At 33.6% G+C, this 22,567-nt stretch overlaps 1 protein-coding gene across 3 annotated transcripts in view; it reads left to right on the top strand.

Annotated features, from left to right (window-relative positions):
* The first annotated feature begins 1,851 nt into the window (after window positions 1–1,851).
* The window catches only part of LOC124357632 (protein transport protein Sec24A-like), a 35,360-nt gene continuing 14,644 nt past the window's right edge, over window positions 1,852–22,567 (top strand). For 2 of the 3 annotated variants that reach the window (XM_046809599.1, XM_046809597.1), the window contains exons 1-4: window positions 1,852–1,980; window positions 13,378–13,451; window positions 14,911–15,152; window positions 19,130–20,032. In XM_046809599.1, coding sequence (XP_046665555.1) covers window positions 13,385–13,451; window positions 14,911–15,152; window positions 19,130–20,032 — 1,212 coding nt within the window. In that variant the 5' untranslated portion in view covers window positions 1,852–1,980; window positions 13,378–13,384. The remainder of the gene's footprint in view (window positions 1,981–13,377; window positions 13,452–14,910; window positions 15,153–19,129; window positions 20,033–22,567) is intronic. The other variant, XM_046809598.1, reaches the window with a different exon arrangement.

Below are 22,567 nucleotides of genomic sequence, written 5' to 3'. Positions count from 1 at the left end.
ATTATTCACAACTACCGAAATAACGATTGTCGAGATTCAAGTAATCGACAACCGAATGCCTAACAAAGAATATAACTAGTTAGTAATGTCGAATGGAATTGTGGGAGCTTACAACAAGTATGGCGGACTATTAGCGTCTATTGTTCTCAGCCAATATGGCGTCTCTATTACAAGTATTACTTTAAAATTCAATAAAAATTATAAAAATCAATCAAAAAAAGTTTTCAATTAGTTTTAAATTTAAAACATTAAATTACCTTTGACTTAGTCACCTCGTGATTTCAACAATTTCAAATATTACGTTTTATAAACAGTTTCTAGGCTAGCATTATTCTACGGGCAGAATAAAAATTACTTACCCATCATCCTTGTCCCGGCTTCTTGCACCAACTTTTCGATTTCTTCAACGAAACAAAGAAACACTAATTTATTTTTAGAAAGACGAACCGACCGACAGAACCAACTGACACAACCCCACAGAATTTTACCTACTGCAGAACTATACCCCACACCTGACACCAAATATGTGGCGTGACGACCACACGTAATTTAATTTTAAAAGTTCTCGGGTTCTAATGCGGACACGGTGATGGAATCTAGCCCAGGTTGCTGTAATAAAAATTCTCTCCTCGGTTGGCCAAATAAAACAATTTAGTTTATTGCGAAAACAATTTGAATTTTATTGCATAATTTAGAATCAGTTGAACAATTACAAATTTAGAACGGGAGAGAGAGCGAGAGAGAGCGATTTCACGCGAGCTTGACGCGTTCAAAACCCTGGCACGACTGCGACTCAGAACAACGAACTCCAGGGAGCAGCGTTGTTCCAGACGCTACCTCAGCAAATTCCTGCCTGTTTACCACCCAGTAACTGCGCAGCTGCTCTGGGTATGGAAAATTACCAGGCTTACTGCTGACAGACTTGGACTTACAATTCATGTGCTGAATTAAAATATATATCTTCTCCACCTGCACTGCTTAACCTAATAAGTCTGGCTGCATATATTCATTACTCGTTACTACAATTAAATGTTATGCTGAATAAAAATAAAATATATTACTGATGATTTAATATTTTAAATTGGCTGATTAAGACCGCATACGATGTTACCGGTCTGGTCTTAGAACTATATGCTGGGGTCGTCACATAATAAGTATTAATGGTTTCTGGTTCAGGCTACGAGGCTTATTGTTCTTTTATACTCTTTTTAAGGTCATGTATCAGATCAGTGACACTGAGATTCTTGGGAGTTTTTGTCTCTAGATCAAACTTTACTTGCTTTTACTTATTTAAATTCTTTGTTTTTTTTTTTTGCTTCATTGAGTAATTTTAAGAACAAAGTGTTAACTATCTGTGTTCGGTGGTCAAAGAGTACACAAAAAAAACACAAAATGTAAGATTAAAACTGTTTCTGATGGTGCTAGTGGTGTAGAGGGAACTAATAGAACTAATTCTTTTTAATCTCATCAATTAAGTGAAGATGATCAATGTATTTACTTCAAGACGATTTTTAATATACATTGGTGAGGTTCTTGCAATTAATTCGAGAACCAAACAAAACGTTAATAATACCATGATGTTCACTTTTGATCAAATTAATCGTACTTGGGTACTTGTGAAGTTGGATCGATTATAATACAAGTTTGACTCCCCTTAAAATAACAATGTTTTACATAATTTCAAATTATAGTCTTTAAATCTGTGTGAGCTCTTTATATCACAGCCCAAGGAATATGAGATTTGTTCTTATAGTGTATAAGAAGAAATCTAAACGAACGCGTTGTTTTTGTTATAGTACATTTTCATTCACGGCTTTCTTGATATTAAACATTTGGCCACGTCGAAAGTCTTCCCGTCTGATGCGACAACTTCAGCAGGCTTATGTCAGGCCTTGAGTGATACGTGATGATGTTTAGAATTTAGTTGAAGTTAATAGCCTTAAATTAGAGTTTCTTGTGATTTGAGGAAATCTAAACATTGTAAGTACTTATATTTAAAAATATACATAGATTGATGTTCAACTTAATTCTCGAAAGCTAATCGTTAACTTATAGGATGTGCCTGTCAGTGCAGTATTTTACTAAGCCATTTCCCTTATTGGAAAAACTTTGTTTCTAGAAGTAGTTCCATTTTTGATTAGATAATGTGTTCTTGTAACCAACTCACCTGTAATTTTTTTGTACCCTCCTTTAATGCTGTTTCAATATTTTGTAAACCTGAATATTAAACTAGGTCAGAAAACTAGGGCTAGGTCGCCTTGATGAGATTTAATTAGGATGTCAGCCATTCAAAAAGTTGGCTTTATCAGCTAGACTTAGTGTAATCTAATAATCTGGACAAGTATATATTGAAAAAATCATTAGGTATATTTTGAAAATGTATATTTTTATTTATTTTATGTGACATTTATCATATCTTGTTAGGTTATGTGCTCAAAATTCTAAATATCTCAGTTTTATGAATTAATTATTACTTAATGAGTTAGGCCTAGCCCTTAATTAGTGAATTTCAGATCCAAAAGATTTTTCTTTAGATGATTCAAAAGATCTGGTTTTTTTCCAAGAGTAGTCTAGGCCCGTAATAGTTTACAGTTATTGTAATTTGAGGTAGTAGACTAGGAATATAATGACCATATAAAACAAAGAAAGGAATACTGGTTTACAAGACCTACTTCGCATCAACCTTAATAAAAAAATGTATTAGTCCTAATCAGAATTATCTTAATAATATACCTTGGCACTCTTTGCAAAGTAATCTAGAAAAATGTCTGGCACTAAAAGGGTTGAGGTGGTATGAAATATGAGGGACTTGTGTATTGTGTGAGGGAATTGCTCCTCCATAAATATCCTTACAATCTTGGCTGAGAGGAATGAGGGTTTTGATTGGGAGAGAACACAATTAGGTACCAAATTTTATATCTGCGTGTTTTCTGGTAAGGTTTTTTCAGTTTATTCTTTGTATAATCAGAAAAACATTTAATTTTGATTCTCTTTATAGGTGGATATGGAAATTTCAACTGTATCTAAACTTGCACATGTGTATTACATTATTTTAACTGTTGTTTATTATATTGATGTATTGATGTTTGGTTGGCCGAGAGTTCAAACGTTTGTTACTGTGCAACCTAATTTGCACATAACTTACAATTTGCGGGCCCGGTTTTTTTATATCGAAGAATATAATCATCGATACCTAATATTCGCATATCGAATCATAGACTATCAATCGATATAAAAGTAATAACAATCATATGTTTAAATTAAAATGTGAATTTAATGATAACAAATAATAAATGAAACATAACCAAAATCAGGGAAACTCATAACTTTAACTAAATGAAACAGAACGAAAACGTTTTTACTAAAGTTGTGTCCACCATTACCTTCTTTTTTTGCATCTGAAGACGACCATGTTAGCTCCTCTGACAGTTACATTTGTTACCTTTCCACAAATATCACATAATGGATTCTTAGGCACTAACCCAACATCCTGAAGCCATAAAAAACATATTTTATCGTCTTTTAAAGCAATTTCGTGAAGCTTCCTAAGATTGACGGCCATTTTAATACACAATGTTACGTGAAATTTAAAATATTACCTTAATTGTATTACTTGAAAGTGTTTACAGCTGTTCACATAGATTATTTAAGTTGTTAAAAATAATTCATCAGTAGGCCTATCGATTGATTATATCGATGGTTATGATTAAGTAATATCGTTTGCCAATTTCGATATAAAAAACCGGGTCCGCTTATTGGACCCTACCCCAATTTGCTATTGGTTCATTCAGATTTATTTTTCCTTTGTTCCCAAGAAGAAGGCACCGATCTTTTGGAGTTAGGACATCAAGTAAAGTAGTCGGTTGTGTTATTTTTTCATTAGGTTTACATAGTTTTTCTGTTAGTATGACGAATGTTTTAGAACGAAGTATTGGGACATCGTTGTTTTCAGTTTTAAAAGGTGCTTTCACGTCCAATGGTACTATTTGCAACAAATGTGCAGGTAGAGTATGATAAGTGAACCCGATTTTTAATATAAAAATTATCAAACTATAATTATTATACACATTGACATAATCAACCTATAGTAAATAACCTGAACAATAAATGGGTAGGTTACGATAAGCGGACCCGGTTTTTTTTATATCGAAATTGGCAAACGATATTACTTAATCATAACCATCGATATAACCAATCGATACTGATTAATTATTTTGAACAATTAACTAAATCTGTATCAACAACTGTAAACACTTTCAAATAATACTCGTAATTGTATTATTAATATTATATATATATATACGATTACGTGTATATATAACAATAATTATAAACAGTTCAATAATTATGACATAAACCATATGAGTTGTGACTCATAATTATTTATGAGTTTTCCTGTTTGATCGATCTAGTTCTGGTTTGTTTATTATTTATTAAATTTCTTAATTGTTTATGAGTTTTCCCATAACCCTATATACTCATATTTTAATTTAAAACATATGATTGGGTACTTTGGGATTATACCGACCACACCAGTAGGAAGAACACAAAAATATAAATTTATAGAAACAAACATGATAGAACGAAAAAACAACTCTTTAATTACAAACTTACAACGATTATCTATTGTTAATGGGGTCAGATTCTTAAACTTTTTTCAATGAACTTAGAACGTTATAAAACGATAGTTGAGTAACAGAACTAACATTCTATCAATCAACAAGCATTTCCAGGTATTGTGATCGGTATTGTTGTCGCTGTTATCTTATCTTTCTTGAGAATCCCGATTACGGCAGGCCGCGCGGCATCACATGATTATTTAAGTTTTTTGCACGGTACATAATTGCCTTTCCATTACAATTCAATTTATATTTCTGATCAGCCTCTCTAGAATTTGATATTTTACTGATAGGTACTATCTCGAGGGATGTTTTTCTTTCGTTGACATCAGCGCGGGGCAGCCGAAGCCCGCGCTGATGGCCGGAGGCACTCGCATTTTGGGTGGCGGAGTGTGATCAAGAATAAAAACAAGTTTTGTGTGTTTTTTTCAATAAAGAGTTTAGTTTTTGTTTGGTAATGTTTGTTTTTGTTAAATTTTTGTGTTTGGAGACATGTAGGGGTAAAACACGGAAGTACAACAAAGCGACGTACCAGCTGAACGGGTGGCGACACTGCAATCACGTTATCTACTAGACTGCTCGACTTTGAACTCTGTCTGAGGATGGGGAGGGGTTTACGATAAGATAATTCCTGTTTTATATTGACGAAATATTGTTCTACGCTAATCTAGTAATCAGTAGAAGCAAAATGTCAAATAACGATTCATGACTGGGTGTGGTCGGTATAATCCCAAAGTACCTATGATTGTTATTTAGAACTATATATACTTTTATATCAATTGATAGTCTAGGATTCGAGATGCGATATTAGGTATCGATGATTATATTCTTTGATATAAAAAAACTGGGTCCGCTTATTGTACCCTAACCCAATAAATAAATTATCGTTGTACACATTTTCATATTTTAAGCACAACTTTTATCTTTAAGTAACTTCTTTTAAATAAAAAAAGATATTAACTTTAGAAAACTAAACAAAATTACACTTAAAGATAATTTACTGTGTCTTTCTCAGTTTCAAGATGTTTGTTTCATTGTTATATTTTCTTTATTATTTAAATGTCATTTTTCCTGTCACCTGTCTTTAATTTTATCGTTTAATTAATGGTTCCTTTAGTATTTATGAGATTACGTAATTTTTAAAACTATTACTATTAACTTGAAACATGTGACTTTAATTTAGTATTTTAGATACATTGATATTGATTGATAGATCTGTTATTCGATATAGAACGTATTGATGATTGTAATAAGCAAGATAAAAACCAGGTCTGCTTATCGTACTCTGCCCGGTCACTTTTGCTGGTGGAGAATACTTTTAGGTGTTATAATAGATTTTCTAAGAGGAAACTAAAAGTGCAGGGCACTTTTAAAGTTTCAGGGCGTGTGGGCTCTTTTTATGATAACACACATCTATAATTGTATGATGTATTTATTTTAAGTGTAGTTTTTTTGTATGTTAGGCCACCAAGACAGGGTTACATTCAGTAGAAATAAAGCGACTGCTTTATTTCTTTATTCATAATTAATCATTGATAACTGCATTTATTTACCAGAATAATAATATTGTTTAAAATTAATTTAATTTGATAAAATAAAGTATTTACGTACTGAGTAGGCTCGTGACATCAGCAAGAACAATGGTGATGAATATGCGATTTTCGTTTCAAAATGTATGTTTAAACATTTAAAACTGTTTAAATTGGTTACTAGATAATGACCTTTAAGGTAATGGATCCATTGAAGCATTTTAGACAATGCTGTCTGACATGCTTACCCTGTAAAGTAATCTTGAGTAATGCACTGCTCATAATAAAGTTTAGTCTATATATATAAAAATGAAACTGTTCGTGTGTAACAGCATCATCACTCACAAACGGCTGGACGGATTCGCCTAATTTTTTTTTTAATTTGTTCGTCTTGATCTGTAGAAGGTTATAGGATACTTTTTATCCCTTTCCCGATTCAGGATTCCGCCCCACTGGTTACAGAAATACCCGTAAGAAATGCATTGCAGCAAACATATGTTATTAAGTGAAAGAGTCTTTTCAAATTTTTAATCAGCTGTTCTTTGTAAACATATATAATGCGACAAAAAATATATTTATATATAAATTTCTTTACACTTATAGTTTTAAAGCATAGAGTAAGCTTAAGAGAAACGACAAATTTTGTTTAAACTGTTTTCTGCAATCATAATATATAAAAATGAATGTTTGTGTGTTTGTCCTTTATAGACTCAGAAACTATTGGACCGATCACTATGAAAATTTGTATTTTTCTATGTAGAAGGTTTATACGCAATGCCCATTGATGTAACTAACCACCAGGCTGTACTGCAAGATATAAAAGTTATCAAAGCGCCTGCACATTATAAACTGCAATTACAACACAGTAGTTAGTATATTAAAATATCCAAACACTATTTGAAGGCAAAGAAATATACGGGCAAAGCTTAAGAGACGCGTGCGAAGCCGCGGGAAACAGCTAGTTATTTTATATAGTAATCTTAAATACATATATTTCTTTTACATACAAAAATATAGCTTCACTATGATATAATTTTAAAAGCCTTTAGTTTAATTTAATTCAGTTCAACATTATTCTTCCAAATTAATTCAAAGTATACGAGGTGGTACCCAAAAAAAAAACCGGAATTATTTTATAAAAATTATATATTATCAAATTTTTTACAATACGACCTTATCTCCTTCAAAATAATCTCCATTACAACTAATACACTTGTCCCAACGGTATTTCCATTGATCAAAACATTTTTTGTAGTCATCTTTAGAAATGGCTGCAAGCTCGAGCTTCGTTTTTTTCTTAACCTCTTCAACGCTGTCAAATCGTTGACCTTTCAAGCCTCTTTTCATGTGTGGAAATAAAAAAAAGTCGCAGGAGCGAGGTCAGGCGAGTAAGGTGCGTGGGGCAGCGGAACCATGCCGTTTTTGGCTAAAAACTGCCTAATTGAGATGGCTGTGTGTGCCGGTGTGTTGTCGTGGTGGAAGAACCAGTCTCCAGTCTGCCACAAATCGGGTCTTTTCTGGCGAACACTGTTGCGCAATCTTCTTAAAATCTCCAAATAAAATGTTTGGTTGACAGTCTGACCTGGAGGAACAAACTCAGAATGAACAATGCCTTTAGCATCAAAAAAGCAAATCAACATGGTTTTGATGTTTGATTTGATTTGCCGACATTTTTTTGGACGAGGTGAAGATGGCGACTTCCATTGGCTTGACTGTTGCTTCGTTTCTGGGTCATAACCATAGCACCATGACTCATCACCAGTAATTACCTTTTCCAGAAAATCGGGATCATTTTCGAGATGTTCTTTCAGAAGGCGGCAAGTTTCAACTCGATGTGCCTTTTGATGGTCAGTCAGAAGTTGAGGAACAAATTTGGCAGCAACCCTTTTCAGTCCTAAATCTCCTGTTAAAATTTGCTGAACCGAGCTCCAAGTTAACCAACTACTCTCTGATAGTTCCTCAATTTGTCTGTCGACGGTCGGTGAGCACAAGTTCACGAATTTTCTCAACATTTTCGTCCGTTCGAGAGGTTGATGGACGTCCAGAACGAGGTTTGTCTTCAATCGACATGTCGCCATTTTTAAATCGAGCGAACCACTCGTAGACCTGAGTTTTCCCCATAGCATCATCTTTGTAAGCTGTATTCAACATTAAAATAGTTTCTGCAGCATTTTTACCAAGTAAAAAACAAAATTTTACAGCTGCACGTTGTTCACTTAAACTTGCCATGACAAAAAACGAAACAAGAACAAAACAGGGTTAGCGAAAACAGTCACTACGAACGAACAGAATGCACTAGGACAACGGAACTGGGGTCACTGAGCTCGCAATGTGTTGCGCGACACACGCCTAGCGGCAGGAATGTGTACTACACGCTGCCGGCTGCCAGCAATACAATTCCGGTTACTTTTGGGTACCCCCTCGTAATCATGTGTTTGGTATTTGAGTAATGGTTGCAAGTACAAAGGCGATGTTATTTGAAATACCTTATTACGTAATTTGGTTCAACATTTTGTTTTTAGTATTCTTAGATAGTTAAGAATATCGAGGGGCAGTAACAGTTAGTGTTAGGTAAGTTTTTGTTAGCTACATCAGTTTAATAACATTAAAAAACTGGTTATGCCCTCTTATAGTGAGTGCTGTAGGTCCTTGAGTAGGTCAGTTGGCCCCAATGATTATCAAATCATCAATATTCATGACCATCTAACAATACTGTAAACAGAAAACAAGATGTCGGACCAAATAATTATTAAATATTTCAAAGGACAATGTAGTTTTGCTGGTTTCTAATCTTAAAAATTAATATATTAATCATATATGAAAAAACTGCTATCTTTGCTATCAATATTTATGAAATTATATGACAAACAATACAATTAAAATTTACTTACCTTTAACTAATTTCAAGGATAAAATTGTCTGACTCCTTGTGAAACAAAGAACACACGTACATTGTTACTGTTCTTCCCGCAATTAGTTAATAACCAAAGTAATGATTTCACATTGAATTTATTTCAAAATACGATTGTACTTTAAATTAATTTTCAATTATATTGTCAAAGTGAATTAAGTTTTAGGCTTTTAAAATTGTACTGTAGAGAAGCTAAACTTTTATATATATATAAAAGAAATGTATTTCTTTTAAATTATATAGAATAACTAAACTTTATTTAAATGACTTGAGCAACCTAGTACTTACGATTACTTTACAAGGTAAACATAGGTGATAGCATTTAACAAATGCTCGAATGGATCACCACCAATAATCGTTATTTCTCATCGATACATATATTCTGCAAAATGATCAGCAATGCAGTCACTCCTGAGACAAGTTTTTAAGGATTTTTTTGTAGCTCTAAAATTAGGATCTGTTGTTTGGGTGTTAGAATAAGTTAGTGGATCGACAGAGTTTGTACTTTGGTTTAAAATAAAATGGTCATAACCTTTTGTTTTTAGGCAAAATTTGACTTTCCAAAAATCTGTAATATGTTTCCCTTGTTTTACACGTTTCACAATTAATGGGATAAGTGAATCGGCATTTAGTTTATTTTCTGGACAAATTACCAACTGAATCTACCACCTCTTCTCTCCATTTTCGAATAGTCTACATTAGTGTTTATTTCCTATGTAGCAAGCTCTTTGTCTTGCAACCATTTAAAAAATTGCTCAGTGTCTAAAAATACATTTGAGCCAATATCTGCATGTTCATTGCCATTATTCTTGCCGATATCACTAGTCTACTCACTACATAAATGAAATAACAGCTGGCAATGACGTCATTAGCCATTTTTTGTTCTCTTAGAAAATTGAACCTGGTCCTATAAGGACCTTTGCACTAGAAAATTGAACCTGGTCCTATAAGGACCTTTGCGCTGCTTCCGGAGTGACAGGATATTTTGGATGGGTAAGGTTGGGAGTAGGGTCACTAGCCTTACTCAGTATGTAAATAAAATTTAAACAGCTGGCAATGATTAATTAAGAATTTCTAAAGATCAATTGTTGTATTCAATAGTATCGATATTTATAATCGTTAATTACGATTCGATCCCCATGGTGGCCGCTTATAAATTTAGTAACATTGAAAAAACTGGTTATCTCATCAGGCATGGTAATTAGGTTAGGTAAGTTGTTTTTAGCTTCATCAATTTAATATTTACTGAATTGCTACTATTTTTTATATCGCCCTACTCGATGGACTAATATTGTACCTGATGACACATAAATACAGTTATACAGATTTGAATTGGATCTTATCATATTTATTTATCAAATTACAGTGTACTTACAATATATTCGGTGTAATATAAACCTTAAATAAAAATTAAAAACATCTTTTCCATCTACTTTGCTATCCGCAACATATAAATACCTTCTTTATTATACATTTTTTCTTCCACCTGAATAAAATTTTACCAAACCAATTTCTCCTGCTTTTATGTTTTCAAGCTGGTGTCTTGCTTACTTCTCCCCCCATTCCCCCTTAGAGGGTTTTTCAGTCTTGATGACATCCCAAATAGCTTTTGATTTGTTATCTGCCTGATGGATTGCTCAGTATTAGACTCTGGTTGTATCTCGCTTGAGTCTGAGGTCATAAAGTTTCTTCTTGTGCGTCATAATTAATTTTTCTTTATGTTATCCAGTTATTTCAAATGTGTTTAGGGCTTTGAGAAAATCTTTCTTTAGTTCTTTTGCCTTTGTCATCAATGTATTCAGTAAGATGGTTTTTCTTCTTTTTTCTGCTTTTCACGATGGGGCATGCAGCATTTATTTCTACTGTAATTGCTGCGATTAAGATATTGTAAGCATCAACTGGTGAATGTGCATTTATATGTCAGACTAGTTACGTTCTGAGAGCTTTTGCTCGAGTATAGCCATTGTATGTGCATTTATGCGCCTTTTAGATTGACCGAAAATTGTATGATCAGCTGAAATTTGTACAGAGCAGAGTTGTGTCTTGTGATCAGATAAGGCTAGTTCTACTTGAATTCTGTCAGGAGGAAGGTTTGTCAAATGCAGTGAATAGACCTTGCTGTATCTCGAAGGCCTGGTTACAGGTATGGACAGCCATTAAATATCATGTAGAGCAAGAATGTCTTCTAGTCTGTCGTCTGTCATTTTCAATATTTTTGTCTTAAATTATCAGTTTAATGTCACCAATAAGAAGGATCTTGCTTCTATGAAGCTTGATATTTTCCATTATACCACAGATGATTTGTAAACCATCATGTAAATAGTCTGTGGTGGTCAATATACACCAACTATGTAATGCTGGGACTTATTGATTTTGAAGCTTCCTAGAGCTACCACGAGCAGTTCTTCAAATTTTTTCTAAAGGATTTGTAGGTCACTATCTAGAACTAGCTCTTCTTTCAGAAATACAGCAACACCCCCATAGTATTGGTTTTCTCATGGGTTTCTCTTCAGAAATCAGCAACGAGATTGTATCCAGGAAGATGGTGTCTTTGAAACTCGCTTTTTAGACCATGTTCTGTTAACATTAGTATACTTAGAGAAATTTGATGCAGAAGGTAATTTAGTCTGTCTCTCTTCTTTTCTGATATTTTAGTGAAGTGAGGTGGGTTAATTTTGAAGATTTTACTTATAAATTTATTTTACAAATAAAAAATATTTACAAAATATCTTGTTATTCCATTACCTTGGTTTCAAGAAATAAAGTGAAAATATATATGTAATGCTTATATGCTTTATAAAATCAAAAAATCTATTTTCTGGGAAAATTTTAATTAACCCATTGACTACCAATTAAAATACAAATATTTATACCCTCAGGTATCAAATTAATTTTTCATTTTGCAATGTAAATCATTGAATGGGTGCTGAAGGTAACTAACTGACTTATATGTTCTCCAAAAAGTACTAAAACTCTCAGAAAAGAACACGATCTTGCAGCAACTAATCAAAACAAACAATCAACACAACAGATGAATCAGTAAACAACAATAATGATTTCGAGAGAGTCGACCAGCTTCAAAATCGAGCATGTTATATTTTAACAGACCATTAATATAATAGTACTGAAAAATGTCAAAACAGTATATCAGGAATATTTTTTGACTCCAAAATTACAAACTTTGTGTAATGGGCTGCGCCCATCATTGGTTGTTATGCTGATGCTAGCGATGACTGGCAATATATGACATTAGTAGTCAATAGGTTCTCTCCCAATATGGTCTGTATACTTCTTAGCGTTAAGAGCTAGCCTTGGCATGGTAATTAACCCTGTACAGGTTTCAAAATTAACACCTGCCCAAAACAACCACCATCAAATTGGATTCTAGAAGAAATGTAGGTTTGAGCATATCTCTCATTTCGTCTTTCAACACTCAGTGTCCATCTGTAGTATTTGGACTTATTCTTGTTTCGTCTATAAAGAGAACTCATTTCTCCAGTCATCCAATGTTCAGGTGACGTCTTCTTGCAAAAACCTTAGCCGAGCTACCCGATGTTCCCTGATGAGCAGTGATCCTGTCACGGTAGTCTGCTTCGTAAATTAGACTTCCAGAAATGCCTTTGAATGGTTCTATTTGAAACCTGCATATTTCATACTCTTGCTAGTAAACTTTGCACCTCAGTTGCTGACCTCCTCCTGAGAGTATACGTCAGTATAAAATGATCATTCCTCTGACGTGACTCCCCTCCAACCAGAATCTTGCCTTCTTCTATCATCACCAGTTTCCAAGAATCGCTTAATCACAAATCAAGAATAAATAAGGTGTGTGGACTTTGACTGAACCTTTCCAAAATAAGAGAGAAGAAGTGAATAATAGATCAAACATGATTATACCTCTCAAATTGTTGTATAATGCTGTTTTATAGAACAATATAACTTTCAACTTCAAAACACAATATAAAAACAAAATATTTCAAATTATATTAGTGGTGTGGTCTTTTATTTTGTTCAGGATTATATTTGAAAAATATGAGTGCTGTTCGAATGTAAGGCTGTTAATGTTATACCATTCTAAAACAAAAATAACTTTTGATGAACTTTTGAATAAGAATAATTTGGTGAATAAGATTGTGTTATTTAGATCTGTTTGAACAAAGTTCTGTATGGTATAAAAAAGACTATTACACTGATGAATGAATACAGTACATTTTCAATAATTGATCGCACTTTAATTTTGAACTGTCTATCACATAGTATGTAGTGTTTCTTGAAACAAACAATTACCTTGTTACAAATTTAATTTTGAAATTTTCTATAGGAACAACATGAATGGTCAACAGCTAACGAATTCTAGTAATTCAGCTAATGGGACCCCTTCAAGTAGTTATCCTGGTAAGTAATCTATAATCTTACTTTTAAATTCAATCGTACTTAATACTTGAGCACTATACAATCCATTATGCTAGAGAAAACATTAACATTATTTACATGTAAGATTTAAATTAAGATTGTTATAATTAGCTTTTATTAACATTAGATGTCGACAATGTGCATATGTAAATGTCCCCATAGATAAATATTAAACTTATATTATGCCTATGATTATATTGAATCTTTTTCAATAGCGTCCTATTTAACCCAAAAATAATGAAAAATGAGATTTGGGGTTTTTAGAAAAATTTTTTTTATTTCAAAAGATACAAAAGGTAGGCCCAAATATTGTTCGAACTTCAACTCTTTAAGAACTAAAGGAAAATCTGTCATTCTTAGCATTTTTCTCATCCCGAAAAATTGTTGGACCGATCAGTTGGCCTTGAAGATTTATGCAATTATACCATGGGTCAAACCGCCAGCATGTTTTCATGTGTCTGTGAGTCCTTAAATTTCTAGAAATTATTTACAAAATAATAATAATAAATAATATAACTGTATACAGTTTAAAGACGACTAATAAATTCCAGTAATATAAATAAAATTCATGTCAAAAATAGTATAAAAACTTTGTTACTGTTTAGTTAGTGTTAGTCAGTGTTACTGTTACTTTTTATTTCTAACATGGAAGCTAAAATTATTATCTAGTCACTATTAACAGGGAGTTGTGATGTATTTGTTATTATTGATTCACAATTGGTGAATCTTCTGGTGATTTATATGACAATATAATGATCCTTTTTGGCCTTTCAACATCTAAAACAGGTTTTTATTTAAAAGGATAGCCTAGCAAGGACAGGAGTATTTTTGTTCAAATACATCCGGCAGTAATGAAACCAGCCAATCTTCAAGAGTTAATGTATTCTTTATGGTCTTAAAAATAAGTTAAAGTACATAACAAGAAGTAAATAGTCGAAAGAACTATAATGAAGTAATAGCATTTTCTTGAAATGAAATAATGAACAATTACTTCTACTAGATAGTAACATCTTCCAGAACAGATGATAGATTGTTACTTCATTACAGTCTACTACATTATAGTAATAACTCTACTTTAGTGGATTCCTGAATCACTCCCTGAACCACTACATGATAAAATATGCATGTGCAGTTCACGTGCTGTATCTGTTTACGAGACTCACTGCTCGAATCACTCAATCACCTCATGACAATGTTGTCCATTGATGAGGCTGGAGGTCCTAATTGTATTCTGGAAAAAAGCATATAAAGCTCAGTAAAGACATCCCAATGGGAACATCAGTCAGTGGAGCACACCAAGTTTGGTGTGGATGTGTAAAGTGTGTTTCACATTTTCAACTTTTACCTTTGTAAAGTTTCTAGATACATCATAGAGATGTACTAACCCCCCTTTTACTAACCTTTGTTAGTCTTTATACTCACCCGTTTCATTTTGTTGCAGCGAGTTTGTCATCACAGTCATCTAGGGACCCCTCACCAGCAACTCGTCCGTTGAAGCCACCCAGTGAGCAATACAACCATGTTATCAGTGCCCAGGCCAACCATTGGCCCAAGGATAAGCCGAATGCCTTGCTGAGTAGCATGCCGGATCCTGCCATCAGCCGGCCTGGACCGCAACTCCATCGTAGCACACCTCTCTCTAGTCCTATTCCGACCCCTCAGCCTCCTTCTACTTTGCACCAGGTGGGTTACAGCAATAACTGCAAATCACTGGCTTAAATTGCTGATAATTCTTCGTCAAAAGTATTGATGACCCTGCAGTAGTCACACCAAGTTCTGAAGGGTGTAATATATAAAAAATACCCATTGTATATACAATATTGTTTTCTGAAATGTCTGTTGGACTAATTTTTAAAAATAGATCTGCAATTTCTAAATTTAAATCAACATTTTAATTTCTTAACATAATTTAAGCACTCTTTATACTGTTAACTGAATTCAAATATTAAAATTTTCAAATGACAATTTTATAATGTTTTCAATAGTGATAAGATTGAATGCACTTAATCTTTTCATGTTTTGCCTTGATTTTTTTAATGAAATAGAGTTAGCTTTACAACTTCAAGTATAATTTGATTTACAAAAATCTATATTTTGACCAAGTAAGTATTGACAGAGTAAATTCAAAAATTTTGTTTATGCACATATCTACTTTTACGTTTTGTAAATTATTGTACCATTTTAATAACTTGTTTTGCAATATTATAAATTTTGTGTTATTAAACACCCTACAGGTCTTTTTTAAAATTATTTTGTTGTTTGTCTGTCCGTGTGTCTGTACAATAACTTTTTCTATCCGTGTGTCTGTCTGTCTGTACAAAGCTCTTGATAGAAAGTTCATACAGACTTGAAACTTGATGCATAGGTTCATTTTGGTTCAAGGAAAATCCCTATTGATTTTGAATCAAAAGGTCAAAGGGCAGCAAAGTTATAGACAGATTGTAAAGACTTGTTACATTCTGCCAGGTCCTTTGATATTTTGTTTATTTAGAAGGAAAAATTATGTTTCAGTTGTAATTAAAAAAAATTATAGACAGTAAGAGCATAACCAAATAAATTAATAATATTGTAATTAGTTCCTAACAATGATAAGCTATGTTAATCACACATAAGTTATTTTTTGCATCACATTTATAAAAAATTAGTGGTAACCTTCTACAAAACTCAGTAAAGTAAATTTTAGTATTATTATCACAAAAATATTTAAACAGTATGATTATGTAAAGTTAAATTAATTTATAAGTAACCTTAACTGTAGTATACAGGGTGAGTCTGACCACCCGTGCAGTATTTACAGCTGTCTTAATAACTGACTTCCAAACTTTTTTCTATCTCTTTTCTACATAATTTGGCCTCTCCGAATCCGTTAAAATTATTTTTAATTTTGAAAAATGCCCCTAAAGGGCCCAATTTGGGGGGTAGGGGTACTTTTTGGGGAATTTTCAAATGTAAACATGGGTCATGTGATACATCAATTTAAAGGTCTTATTACACCGAACATTTTGGCGCAAACAAAAGTTAATTATCTTTAAACCGTATGTACAAGGGTGTACCAAAACGTTTTGAAATAGGACTTTAAAATAAAGTACCGTGTTACCCTAACCTACAATTACGGAACAGCTCCAGATTTTTTTCCTAACTTGCTATTGACCTATTTTTTCCATGAAATATGTGGTACGGGGGCATTTTTCACTGGATTTTCTAAATTTCAAAAATATTCAAAATTTAAGAATACAAAAAATCCTAACACTCAAAATTCTTAAATAGCAACACATAATAAATTTTATATCAAATAAAAGGTCTTTTTAAAACAAACTTTTTTTGTATTTAACTTTTTCCCCTATCTCTTACTGTTTCAAAATGGCAGCCGAAAAACTGAATTACGTATATCTGTTTACAAAATGTAACAAATTATTTTTATTTGAACAAACAGGTTTTTTTGTGATTAAATAAACAGAATTTGTTATGAAATCAGGCCAAAATTAAGCATGTTTTAATTTTCTAATGTGGCCCCAATATTTTTTGTAGTAGTTTCCATGTTATCTTTTAAAGATAACATTGATTCATGTATGCACAATCTCAATGCAGTCTTGGACTAGAAGGTACTTTGTACCACCCTCAACAGGCTTATCACTTGCGGTAAGCTGGCTAGACATCTTTATCTGGACAAATGTGATAAGGCTACCCTTAGTCAGTTCATTGGTGTCTGCTGTTTAAGGACAGCTTGTGGTTTTTCGAAATGCCGTACACAAATGCAGAGGCATTTCGATATGCTAATGGTGTTAGGCGAATGTTTTCAAAACTATGTGGCTTCTGCGAGGGTATATGCCGAAACGGTTTCCAAATAGAGAACCTCAGTCACGAATGGCCTTTCAAAGACTTGCTATTCGAGTTCGTGAAACAGGGACAGGTTACAGCTTGACAGCAATAAGGGAAAAAACGCTTGCAAGGCCTGTAAGAAGTGATAGGGCACCAGAAGTATTGGCGGCAGTGCAACTAAAACCCAAATGATTCTTCCAGAAGAATAGCTATTGATTCTGGTATGAGTCAAAGTTCAGTGGTGAGGATCCTGAAAGACAATAAAATGCATCCCTACAAGATGTCCCTGCACCAAGAACTTCATGGTGATGATGGCATTCAAAGAATGAATTTTTGTTTGTGGGCAAGAGAAAAGTTGCTACAAAATGAACATTTTTTTCGCAATCTACTATGGTGTGACGAAGCTACATTTCGGAGCAACGGCGAAGTTAAACCGTCACAACATGAGGTACTGGGCTCATGAGAACCCCCACTGGATACGAGAGGTTGACAACCAGAGGTACTGGACTGTGAATACTGTGGTGTGGTATTGTTGGTAGGAGAATTGTAGGTCCTTTTTTCTTTGAAGGACACCTAGATGGAGAGAGGACTTATAACAATTTTTTAATTAATCACTTGCCTAACTTATTAATAGATGTACCTGACGAAGTTGTTGGCAATATGTGGTTTATGCACGACGGTGCTCCGGCTCACTACTCGCAAAACGTGCGACAAACGCTTGATGAACAATATCCTGGAAGATGGGTTGGAAGAGGTGGTCCAGTTAACTACCCACCAAGATCCCCTGATTTGGACCTGTATGGACTTTTACTTTTGGGGTAGGCTGAAAGACTTAGTTTATGTTTTACGACCGACAACACCCGAAGATATGATGCAGCGAATCCGGAATGCTATAAATTCAATCAGCCACGAAGAAGTGTTGCGAGCTGTAGATAGCTTAAGTTCCAGATTAGAAACTGTGTTTAGCAAATGACGGACTACAATTCGAGCACCTTTACTAGCAAAATCAATGAAAGGTAAGATTATGGCTAGTTCATAGGTCATTCAGAGCTATTAAGCAAATTAAAAATTAAAGGACATATTTTTATTTCATATAATTTAAAATTAATTTGTTACATTTTGTAAACAGACATACGTAATTCAGTTTTTCGGCTGCCATTTTGAAACAGTAAGAGATAGGGAAAAAAGTTGAATTACAAAAAAAAGTTTGTTTTAAAAAGACCTTTTATGTGATTATAAAATTTATTATATGTTGCTATTTTAAGAATTTTGAGTGTTAGGATTTTTTGTGTTGTTAAATTTTGAATATTTTTGAAATTTAGAAAAATCCAGTGAAAAATGCCTGTACCACATATTTCATGGAAAAATAGGTCAATAGCAAGTTAGGAAAAAAATCTGGAGCTGTTCCGTATTGTAGGTAGGGTAACACGGTACTTTATTTTAAAGTCCTATTTCAAAACGTTTTGGTACACCCTGTACATACGGTTAAAGATAATTAACTTTTGTTTGCGCCAAAATGTTCGGTGTAATAAGACCTTTAAATTTGATGTATCACATGACCCATGTTTACATTTGAAAATTCCCCAAAAAAGTACCCCTACCCCCCAAATTGGGCCCTTTAGGGGCATTTTTCAAAATTAAAAATAATTTTAACGGATTCGGAGAGGGCCAAATTATGGAGAAAAGAGATAGAAAAAGTTTGGAAGTCAGTTATTAAGACAGCTGTAAATACTGCACGGGTGGTCAGACTCACCCTGTATAAATAATGTTATTCAATAAGAACATTAACTATTATAAAATGTACTCTGTGAAATGTTGTAATCAAAATTTCTGTGTTTCAGTCACAGCCAAATCTTCAAAGTTTCCAGACCACTACAACACAACCTGTAGGAGGACCTCCCGCTCATCCAAGACCTTTGCTTCTAAACCATCAAGCCAAGCCCCCAAATCCCTCTAGTCAGTCTTTGTACAGACAACCTCCCCCTACCAGTCTATCACAGTCCCTTCCACCAACTTCCACAACTCAGACAATACCTTCCGTCCCCCTGGCCAACCATCTTCCTCAACCAAACAGCATACCTAATCAATTTCCCACTCCTGCAAGACCTCCTAACTATTCATCTACTCAAACCAATCAACCTCTTGAACCACCTAGATCTACCCAAAGTCCATTGCAACAGTCTTTAAGCCAGTTTCAAACACAATCTCCCGTACCTTCTTCCAATAACCAATTTACGCAACATGCCAATCAGTTTAAACCTCCCACACCACTCCAGCATGTGTCAAGTCAGGGCCCAAGATTACCCATTCAGACTAGTCGACCTCCTTATCAGTTTCCCCAATTGCCTAACCAAATATCTCAAAGTTCAGAACAAATTCCTCCATCTTCAAACAAGCTTCCTCCAGCTCCTGAGCAAACTCTTCCAAATCATACAATGCCTCAGCCTCAACATCAATTCACTCAATCTTCATACCAGTATACTCCACCTCAAAATCAATTCTCTCAGCCTCAAAACCAGATCAATCAACCACCAAGTCAGTTTTTCAAACCTCCAAATCAAATGCCCCAATCCCAAAATCAATTTGCCCAACCACCAGGTCAGTACCCTCATCAGATGTCTCCAGGTCAGCCTCCACATTTGCAGACACAGTACCCTAACTCCACCAGCACCCCTACCCCTGGCTATCAGCAACCACCCATGCAGCAAATACCTAATCAATTCAATAAGAGATATCCTCAAATGGTGAGTGCACAGCAGTAAATAATGCAAAAATCAATGTTTAATTTGAAGTTTATTTTTATATTTATGATTATATTTTTATGTACACATTATTTTATTATACATCCATTTTATAACAAGAATAAAATATATAACCCAGTAATAATGGGTTAGCCTTCACCAACCACTTGACCTTAACTAGTTAGTAGCCCTTACTGATAATTGTGTGATAACAGACAATTGTGAGGAGTGATAAAAGTAAGTTATGTTGACATTGTATTTAAATAATCCTGAGGCCACCTGTAGTTTGATGCTATTGTATAATATGACTACATCTGACCTCTTAAATACAAGACCCTGATGTGAAATAAAACTAAAATAGCTCATAATATTTCTATATGATGATTTCATTTGCTTATTCAATTCAAATATACTTTTTTCATAATTTGTTCATTATCAAATGACTTGTACAAGTATATAATAGCGTCATTAAATCTAACCTGAGAAATAAATTAATCCTATATGGATAATTAAGCTATCCAAATAGTTTGTTTTTAATTTTAAAAATTGACTAATTGATTGAAAATATATAAATTTTGAAAATTATTCATTCTAGAAATTCCTAGAAATTTATCAAATGGGTATACAGCTTTTCCAGTTAGGTAATTGTTTGAATTTTTTTTAACAGTTTTAAATTTTCAATTCAGAGGTTTTCATTTAGAATTGTATACATGCTGAGGATGGTTTTTTGTTGTAAAAGCCCAGAGAATGTTTTATTTCTTGTAAAATAACTATGATGAGTCCTTAGTGTTGGCTGCCTGTCACCAACAACTTTTATATTACTAATAGTAATAATAAATTATGAATTGATCAAAACATAATGCACATAGTATTGTTCTTTTTTATGTCTACGAGCATTGAATATAATAAATATATTGACAATATGTGCGTTAAAAATATTTATATAACCTCTTATATGAAACAGTAAATGTTTATTAATGGTAAAATAAAAACCATTGCAGTAATGTTTCTTAAATAGAGGCCACCTAAATCAAAATTCATGTATATAAATAATAATAAAAAAACCAAATTCATTAAATTAAAACTTCCTAAAATACTGAGTTACCATATTTTTAATAAGGTCTATTTCAGATCAACTACTAAAGAAATAGTAAGATGTTTTACAATAATATGTATGAAGCTAAAATTAGCTCTTTAACTTATGAGCCTTTATACCTACGAGAGGTAGTGTTTATCCCCACCATTACTCCCTTATGTCAATTGTGTACAGTATGATCATCTAACTTTCGTATTCACTTTCTTTTAACTTGATTACAAGAAAATTCAAACAATGAAACAGTCATCAAAACACAATGTTCTAGACTAAAACAAATACATGTTTGTTCTATGCAAATGATCATTTCACGAAGTGACTATGAAATGCCGTTTGGAGGAGGAAAGGGATAAATGTGCATGTGCAGACCAGACACCAAGCATCGTGGCCCACACTGTATATAAGGGCTATCTTTTTTCTACATTAGGTCTCCACCCCACTGGTCTCTAAAGTTGTGAAAATTCCCATAAGAAATGTATTTCTGCAAACACATCTTATTAATTGAATGAACCTGTTAGATGATATCAACTGTTGTATGTAAACATTGTAATAAGACCACACAACGTTTTTAATTTGTTTACATTTATAGTCTTGAAAGCAAATAGAGAGCTTGATAGTAACAACACTTCTTATTTCAACCTTTTCTGTAACCACTGTTTAGCACAAAGTTTATTCAGATAAGAAAATAGAAGTTTTAGTAAAATTATACAATTTTACATCCGAGCAAATAATGAGTAGCAGTGTTTGATAAGTAGTGTAATACAGATATAAAAGATAAAATTAATATCTAACTTTTGCTATAGATTTAAACACTGTTATAAAACCCACCTTAGCTGTTTTTAGACAGAAATAGTTTTCATTACAGTAGAACCCCTCATATCCGGCCACCACGGGACCGAGCCCCTGGCCGGATAACGATTCGGCCGGATAAACCAACCTACAGTACACAGCACTTGATGAAACAAAACAATTGTACTGTACTGTACTAACCGCACTGGAAATAATCAACGAACTGTTTACAGGTTAAACCTATTAGCTCAACTGAGGACAACACAGGAAAATGTAAACAAATAGATACACCAAAATAACGCAAGAGTCGTGGGAGACTAGTGCGTGCAACTGTGCGTCTGCAAGCCGTGGTAAATAAATTTCGATATTGGCTTCCGGGAAGTGGCCGGATAAACCGAGGTGCGGTAAAACCGAGGCCGGATATGAGGGGTTCTACTGTAAGAACTGCACATGTATATATTCTCTTGATCGGGGCAACAAAGCAAACTTAACTGTGGCACCAGGAATATCTTAAACTGGAACTAAATTACAATGGCCGAAAGTAGAAGTTTGATGACCAAAGTAGGCTTCTCAGGCATGTGTTTGTGTATAGGCCTATATATATTTTCTTGATCAGGGAAACACGGCAAACTCAACTTTGGTGTCAAATTATAATT

This window comes from Homalodisca vitripennis, chromosome 3, assembly GCF_021130785.1.
Source record: "Homalodisca vitripennis isolate AUS2020 chromosome 3, UT_GWSS_2.1, whole genome shotgun sequence".
NCBI classification, from domain to species: domain Eukaryota; kingdom Metazoa; phylum Arthropoda; class Insecta; order Hemiptera; family Cicadellidae; genus Homalodisca; species Homalodisca vitripennis.
Note: the sequence above shows the minus strand (reverse complement) of the source record. Positions and strands in the feature narration are given on the sequence as shown.